The sequence below is a fragment of the Zingiber officinale genome, chromosome 5A (assembly GCF_018446385.1).
Source record: "Zingiber officinale cultivar Zhangliang chromosome 5A, Zo_v1.1, whole genome shotgun sequence".
In the NCBI taxonomy this organism is placed as follows: domain Eukaryota; kingdom Viridiplantae; phylum Streptophyta; class Magnoliopsida; order Zingiberales; family Zingiberaceae; genus Zingiber; species Zingiber officinale.
In genome coordinates, this window is record NC_055994.1 from 149,420,998 (window position 1) to 149,430,138 (window position 9,141).

The 9,141-nt window shown below is 37.3% G+C and overlaps 1 protein-coding gene across 1 annotated transcript; it reads left to right on the top strand.

The window, feature by feature from the left end:
* Positions 1 to 4,900: 4,900 nt before the first annotated feature.
* On the top strand, positions 4,901 to 7,469 carry LOC121982406 (probable transcription factor KAN2). Its single transcript, XM_042535448.1, has 5 exons — positions 4,901 to 5,606; positions 5,809 to 5,885; positions 6,015 to 6,060; positions 6,153 to 6,291; positions 7,180 to 7,469. Exons 1-5 carry the CDS (start codon positions 5,030 to 5,032, stop codon positions 7,355 to 7,357), a joined length of 1,017 nt encoding a protein of 338 aa, XP_042391382.1. The 5' UTR covers positions 4,901 to 5,029; the 3' UTR covers positions 7,358 to 7,469.
* The last annotated feature ends 1,672 nt before the right edge of the window (positions 7,470 to 9,141 follow it).

Here is a 9,141-nt window from a genome sequence, read left to right on the forward strand (position 1 = left end):
GTCTGTAGCGAGCGGTTGGATGTAGCAGAGCAGTAGCGTGGAAATAGCACAACGTAGTTGGAGTAGCAGAAGAATTGTTGATTTTTGTCTCTCAGTTTTGTACTTTCTACTAGTTGAACAATTCTTTTATTGAGTGTTGAGGGCACCTCTAATCTCATCTGAGACGCCTCCAACCCAAAGTTCATTTCGAAAACTTCAGCTTCGATCAGTTTTGATGTCTGCAGCTTCTATCCATGCGAGGGCGCCTCCAAGTGCACATTCAGGGTGCTTCTAGCGCACTCCAGGGCACCTCCCCACAGTGTAATGTTTTCCCCCCAGAGGGCGCTCTGACTAGTCTAGGGCGCCTCCAAGCTCTACTCCAAGGCATCTCCTCGAAGCTTCGAGGCACCTCACATACTATTCATCTAAAGATATTTTTGTATTTAACTTTGCAAAAAAGAATTAATCCATAAATTAAAATATACCCTATAAAATAGAGTTAGCACAGTTAAAATAAAATAATTATTAATTAGATCATGTCTTCCCAAGATCATGATCTAGTCATGTTCTCAGTTTATGTTTTAAAATGGACCTAAACTGGACTAGCACCTACAGTCCCACTGAGACTCACCCTCACTAGATCACTCTCCTCTAGTGATTTACCTCATTTACCACTTGTAGTCTCTTGACTTGTCTCTTGACCCACTAGGCCTTCTTGCTAGTTGTTAGATCCGTAGACCCAATCGGACTTCGGTCAACTATCAAGTATCACAGACCCAACTAGATTTTCTACTAGATATCGGGTCACTGCTTGACCTATCTAGATTCCATGCCACTTATCAAATTCTTAGACCTAACTAGGCTTTTGCCTTGTTTCAGATCCTCTAGACCTGTTAATTCCTACACACTTGATAAAGATATCAAATCATACAAAACCTAATTTTAATCATTAGTCATTTATCAAAACTTAAGTTTGATCATTAGTACTTATTGCGCCAACACTCACAAGTACAATAAAATACACAAGCGAAAATAAAAGTACACACTTTATAATGATATCTTTCTTAACTTGCTATCTTATTGCTTAGAAATGTCTCTTGTTGACTCAAAAATAGAACAACACTTCTCTTCAGAATCCTCAAGAACCAACGTATTCAAAACATCATGCAATCCCCTTTTCTAGGATTTCTCTCAGGCTGAAAAATATCTCTCAATCGATTGACCTTATCCCAGAGCGCGGAGCCACCTTATGGCCTACCTGGGCTATAGCCCAGGGGTTCGATGTCGACAATGAGAAGGATTGTCTAAATTTTTTATGGGGAAAAAAATATGTGAGAAAGAGAGGAAGGTAGCCCGAGTAAAAAAGAGAGGAAGTAGCTCGTAGGCTTTTTTTATTCGATCAGCCCGGGGGCTATAATTTTCTAGCTCCACCATTAGCCATACCCCCAACCGATTACCATGTAGGATCTAACTGTTCAAACTTACATAATGACTCCTTTTTCGCCCGACCAATAGATTGGTTAGCCATAGTAATTGATTGATAGCTTTCTAATCGATTGAGTGAATCGATTCCAAAGTCTTCTATTTTCGTAAGAAAATATTTCCAATCGATTATCCTAATCGATTGACCATGCTAAATCGATTGCCTCAATCAATTCAGTACCTTTTTGTTTCATCATGAAAACCATCCGATTGATTGTTCTAATCAATTAGTAATGTTGAACAGTTGAAATTGATTGCTCCAATTGATTTCGCCTCCTTCTGTTCTCTCACGATGACAACTTTAATCGATTATCCTAATCAATTAACCCATCTGAATCAATTGTCCTAATCGATTCAGCATCCTTCTATGCTTTGCAAAAATAGTTATCATTCGATTACACCAATCGATTATTTTGGGTCAACCAATCATACTAATTGATTACCTAACCCTATACTTTAAACCTGAGTTTATGGTTCCTTTGCCTAACTCTCATCCATGACTCGTTGGGACTTTCAGTTACCTAATATCAAGTCAACCATGACCTATCAGGGATTTTTTACCAAGTGGTCTGGTCAACTTTTGATCCACTTGAACTTTTCATCTCATGCCAAGTGTCCAGTTCTCCATGACCACTTGGACTTACTATCTTGTGCCAAGTGTCTAGTCTTCCGTGACTTATTTAGACTTTTCCCTTGCCTAATCCCACTAGGGCTTCCATTGCTTAATTCTCAACTAAGTCTTCCACTGCTTATCCCCATTAGGACTTTCATTACCTAGTTCTAAACTAGGTCTTCCGCTGCCTAGCTCGGCTAGGAATTCTCGTTGTCTTGCTAACTCCAGTTAGGACTTTCATAGTCAAATATCTAGTCTTTCCTTGACTTATTTGACTTTTCTCTCACATTTTGTCAAATATCGAAACTCAAGCTCAGACCAACCCGAGCCTAGTCAAAATGGTCAACCTTGACCCAAGGACGATTGCACCAACAATCTTGGGGACGATCGGCTCGACCCCACGAAAGTTTCCCAGCGGCCACTAGAGTAAATCAGGAAGCGCTTATGACAGGTGACTCATCAACCCAGCATTTTTAGATCAACCGCTTATTAATAGAAATTCATCCATTAATTCACTGAAGCTGTTACTCAATCCTTAGATGTCTAGGACACTGAGAAGGCACCCTCGACCATTGCCCTAGGGCAAGTTTTTTTTAATCCATTCTATGATAAAAGGTGATAACAGTCTAGTATTATCGGGCCCCTGATTAGATATATGCAAGTAAATCATAGGGAGATTTTGTTTAGCAATAGTGGCACATACAGGAGTGAGATAATACACTGAAAATCAACTCCAAACTTATTTATGATAATATCACTATATAAATCATTTATGCCAGTCAATGTCCCCTCGGGACGATCTAGTGGCTAGCGCATGAGGTGCTGCCACCATAAGGTCTAGGGTTCAAATCTCGACATAGTCGAGTTAAATATCTCTCTCATATGCCAGTCACATTTCAAAGGCTAGTAACCACTCGTGAAGTTTAGGGTTCAAATCTTAGGATAACCGAGACATATACCTCTCTCATACGCCAGTAACTATTCTAAAGGCTAGTAGTCACCATGAGATATGGGGTTTAAATCTTGACATAGCCGAGTTAAATGTCTCCCTCATGCGTCAGTCACTATTCCAAAGGCTAGTAGTCACCATGAGGTCTGGGGTTCAAATCTCGACATAATCGAGTTTAATGTCTTCCTCATACGTCAGTCACTATTCCAAAGGCTAGTAGTCACCATGAGATCTGAGGTTCAAATCTTGACATAGTCGAGTTAAATGTCTCTCTCATGTGTCAATCACTATTCCAAAGGCTAATAGTCATCCATAATTTACCTCCTCCGTATTGACTTTAGAACGGATTAATGAGGACACTGAGGACGAATATAGTCATCTTTTTACCACCATTTGTGCCAGTTAGTGGGCAAGTTTTTTTAAATCCATCGATCAAACACATGATGGTGATGATTTTCTTAATTTTTGAAACTTTAGTTTTTAAAAAATTTAAGATGAAACAAGAATAATATTTATCACCAACTTTTCCATATCATCCCAACCTAAAAATTATTTTTATATGGAAAATAATTTGATCATCGCATCCTATAAAAAAATTAAAATGTCCCATAATTTAATAAATTGAAGATAAAAAAACCATTATATAGAAAATTGATGAGACTTTATAAATATAAATAGTTAAATTTACTTGGTAAATATAAATAATAAACTAAACCAGAAATTCTGTTTATTCTTCTTCTATCATGTTCAGCAAGTTCCTGTCAATTGCCGACAAGCCTTTTCGCACAAATATACCATCACCATCTCTCCATAACAATAATTCACTTCCCAATTATTTCATATATTTTATATATATTTAAAATCACTCTGAGTAGGATTTAGTCATCTGTAAAAATTGTACGGTGCTAGTGTTTTGTTAAAGGAATCGAGAAGGAGAGAGATCCTTGTTGTGACTTACATTATCTCGCTATAAAAATAAAAAGTGCTAGTCCTTTTGTTAATTTATGAGGGTTGACGCCATAGTGAGTATTTTAATAATTGAGGAATTAATACTCATATACTAAGTGTTTATATAGATTATAAACCTAAGACATAAAAAAAAAATCTAATATATGATGTCAATTTAAAATTCCAAAAGTCATTAGATTGGTCCTGCATTAATTTTAATTTTAATGCCAAACAATGGAACCCTAAACCTTATATTAGTTGAAGTTCAATGTGGAAGTTTAACCCTAAACACAATCACTCATGGATGCTCCATCGATCCACATCCCCGAAGTCTCTCCCCCTCTTCGTAGTAAAAAGGTTAACGGGAAAGAATAATAAATTCTATCCATACCGACAGTCGACAGAAATACTTTGAAAGAGTTTAACCAGATCTATGCATATACATGTAAAGTATTGAGATTCTACTATACCTCCTCCAGTTGGCAAAACTGGAGAAGAGTAAACACCTAAGACCGCCATGTCATAACTGGGCCCGTATTCACCGTGATTTACTCCCTCTCATACTTGTGGGACCGGGATGAGGGGGCCGCTGGGTTGGCGGTTCCAACCTTTTTGCATCATGGAGAAGAGTCAACTGCAAACCCAATCCACTATTTTTTTTCTGCCCTTGGAAAAAATTAATTAATTAATTAATTATAATTCTCGATATTTACTTTCTAAACTTTTAAAATAAATTATTATTATTATTATTATTATTATTATTATTATTATCCATCTTAACACCACTCACACACATTGCATGGAGACACATATGATGTGTCATTTTCTCGCTCAAAAATATTAAATTCCACATTAAATTATTTCCCCCACTCCAAAGTCCAAACCCTCCTCCTCCTCTTATATATTTTACCATCTTCCCCTCCTCTTTTTACCTCCTTCTCCCTTCTCCCTTCTCCCTTCTCCCTTCTCCCTTCTCCTTCCATTAGTCCTACTCCACCACATCACGAACCCTAGAAATCTAAACCCTAAACCTCAAAAAGAGATAGAGAGAGGGACTGATGGAGCTTTTCCCAGATTTATCTCTCCAAATTAGTCCACCAAACACGGCCTCTCGAGCTTCAACTCGGAGGAACCCTAAGCTCGGAGACGAGAGCTCTGAGCTAGAGTTTTGGAGGAGGCCTCTAGATTGTTCCTCAACCGCCATCGCCACCGCCACCGACAACCATGATGCAACCATGAGCAGTAATTGCAATCATCTTGATCTCCACCGCCACCCCTATTCTTCTCACCCCTTCCATCGCCACCACCATCATCATCGCCAAGGAGGCAGAGGGGGTTATAATGATAGCATTGGTGATATAATTAGTAAGCCGATAAGAGGGATTCCGATCTACCACAACCCTCCGCCTCCCTTCTCTCTCCTACCGCTCCGACGCCGACCGTCGTGCGATTCTTCTCCTCCCTCCATCGCATTCCCCTTCGCGGCTCCGCAATTAGGGTTCCTCCCGAGATCGTCGCCCGCCAGAATGCTCTCTGCGATCCCCAGGCGGAGCCTCAGGGCGCCGAGGATGCGGTGGACGACGACGCTCCACGCCCGGTTCGTGCACGCCGTCGAATTGCTCGGAGGCCACGAGAGTACGATTGCTTTGTCTTCAATTTTTTCCCCCTCTCTCTCTCTCTCTCTTTCACCGTGATTTACTCCCTCTCATACTTGTGGGGCCGGGGTGAGGGGGCCGCTGGGTTGGCGGTTCCAACCTTTGCAACATCTGTATAATAAATAATAATTAGGAAAATGAGCTGAAATTAATTTGAAAAACTAAACGAATAATAATTATAGGAGCCACTCCCAAGGCAGTACTGGAGCTCATGGATGTCAAGGATCTCACCTTGGCTCATGTCAAATCTCATTTGCAGGTAATTAAACATAATACATTATTCGATCATAAATAAATAAATAGTTTGTAAAGAAGCTTAATTCATTTTATAATTACTGTTGATAAATACTATCAAAATTAACTTGTATTTTACATGGTAAATTTGTAGATGTACAGGACAGTGAAGAGCACTGATAAACCAGCAGTTTCTTCAGGTAATATTTACACATACATCAGCTTGTTTTTTTTAAAAGAAAATTCATCAAATTTATATTTTAATTTGATTTATATATAAATATAATTGTAGGGCACTCTGATGGATTTGAGAACGGGTCAAATGGAGAAATATGTGATGATGATTTGCCTGAAATTAATCCAAATCCACAGAGATTAGGATTACATCATGGAGTCACTCATAATGGCTTATGGAGCAATAATTCCTCAAGGTGGTAAATTAATTCATGTTTTTTTTAGCCACTTTGTTTATTTATTTTTCATTTCATGAGGAGAAATAGTAGCTGATCAAAATATTTTCATTCTTGAATATGTATAATTAAAATTCAAGTGAAGAAAAATAGTATTAGATGGTCAAAAGGCATGGAATATTGTGTCATAGTATGGATAGAGTGTGAGTGTTGACATGCATGCACAAAACTTTATTTTGGGTAATAGGATTGCATGCTTTGATATCTGTGTTGCTTTTGACCTTTATTACCTTTTCTTTTAGTCGAGAAGTATTAGGATATTCTATAAAACTCTAAAAAAAAATTGCATGTAACATGTATATATTTATGAATGTGACCTTAAAAACTTGAAAATATGCATTTAAATGTATGGTTATCAATGCCTATAATTCAAGCATATGAGCTTTAGTTAATTATAAACAAATCTATTATCATCTCTACTAATTAATTCAAATATGACCAAAAAAATGGAGCTAAAGCTTTGTAGGCAATTGCTTCTCAATGAAGTCAAGGAGTACACGGTGATGAGTGTGGGAATTGCCTTTCCATGCCATGCTATCTCTCTGGTCCTTTAACTTTCCACCATTGCTCTCCACAGTTCAATTAAATCTTATAGCTTTAATTGTTCCTTGTGTCCCGGCACTTGTGAGCAATATTGAGCATGTGAATCGCTCTTCATCATGATAAGATTCATATGAATAGTTCCGAAAACATTAAGAAAGAAACTAGAGTGAGAAAGGTGTGCCAATCTTATGCTTTTGCCAATGCATAATGAGATGAGGTTGCTATATTTTGTTTTTATTTAGAATTACTTGCATGAATAGATATAACGGTATATAATTAAGATTTGATGTGATAAATCATTTGCAGTAATGGAGGCTCCTCCACTGGCATACCTTGTGAATCCCTCACAAAGAGTCTGAAGTCATTAAAGGACACACAATCGAAAAGCTTGGAAATGTGCTCAGAATTAAACTCATCGTGTGTGTCGGAGACATGGAGCTCGAGTCAACCAAATCTTGAGTTCTCTTTGGGGAGGGGACAATGACCTACTTAAAAAGTGTAAAAGTAGTCCTGTTCATTGTCAAATAAAGAGTTCAAAGAGAAAGAGAGACAAGGAGGCAACTGAGCCACAAGACAAAGAGGAGAAAAAAGAGAGAGAGAGATTGATTGTCCTTGTACTCTTCTAAATTTTAAACCACTATATTTAATCATTACTAGTCCATATTTATGTTATATGTGTATGTGAGAAAAAAAAAAGGTAAAAACTAAGGTTGGTTCAATGTTTTCATGAATGCAATGTCTTGATCTGCCTTTTTTTTTTCCTTCTTTATATTCTCCCAAGAAAGAAAAGGGAGACATGTGATAAAGCATCTAAAAAAGTGAAATTATAAGGGACTATTTTTAAAAAAATAATGACTAATTTGTAAATTTTTCTTAGGGTGGATGAATGTAATAGATCCATATAAATTTAATAAATGAGTAAATATACAATGTACTATAAATTTAATGGTCCCATTGCTATGAAAGACAAATATGTATTTAAAAGTTATCTGCATGTGTTCACTAAAAGAGATTCATCAAATGAGAAAGATCTTTTTTCAAACAAAAAATAAACATGGTTGCAATGAAGCAATCATGATATCGAAAATCAATCATGCATAAAACTTATCATATTGACTCTAGAACTACCTCAACCAAGTCAAACCACTTCACATTTGCATGGCAAATTGTCTTTATTTCAAAGTTTGGGTTAAGTTTAATATAAATAAATTGGCATAAAAAAGGCAAATTTGGAACTTACCAACAATGAAAGATCCAAAACACAAGATTTATGGTTCACATAGGGAAAAGCACAAGGTTTTGAAATACATTCGAGCACATTTAGTGGTTGAGACATTGGGAACATCATCAATTGATTCCATGGTCAAAGTTCATCAAGTCTTTTCAATATGCAAGCATGATATCATTGTTGCCTACAACTATTATCCTATTTGAACTAATTGTCTCATGTTACGATGTCTCCAACAGTTTAACTTTATGGCTTCAAGTTTAATTATATGTGAGAATTAGATGAATGGCTTCGGTTGATGCATTAGGCATGTTAATTATCAGTCATAGCAAACAAATGGAACGCTTACAAGATTAACAGACTAAATCGAACAAGCACCAAATATTCAAGTCACATTTTACTTGACTTGAGCATGAAACATGACCCCAGAAATACTTCAACTGGTAGAGTCAGAAGAATCACCAAGAAGTATTTGACTTGTACACAAGTCTTAGTCTTAGTCTCGATAATGATATAAATATTTGCCTTTATGAACAATTTGATGAATAATAATCTAACTGAATGCCGAAATATCGGCAAACCTGCTTAATTATTGGGAACTGCCCTCCTAGATTCTCTACCCATTTCTCTATCAATTCAAACTCACTTAAATGGTTCTACTCAGCGTGACTCTAGTCCATGACCTACTGAGTTAACCCAAGGTATCACAGGTCAAGTCGTGCCTGAGTCATCCGTCCGAGCATGACCTGTTGACACCCACACAGAGGCACTTGGGTTTGGCCGTCAGGGAACTATCAATTTACACCCTTACATATGACACAACTTGAACAAAAAGGGAGACTATGGCACAGTAAACTTTGGCTTTCTTCATGTGGTTGTGCTCCCTTAGTTGCGTATAAATATGTCAGACACTTTGACCATCTCAGCCTTTCATTACTTTACTCAGAATGCATGCTTTTGTTCCAAAAGATCACTCACTGCTCCTTGTTTCTTTTCCCATTTCATAGCAAATGATTTTTTCGGGGCCCTTATATCATGTT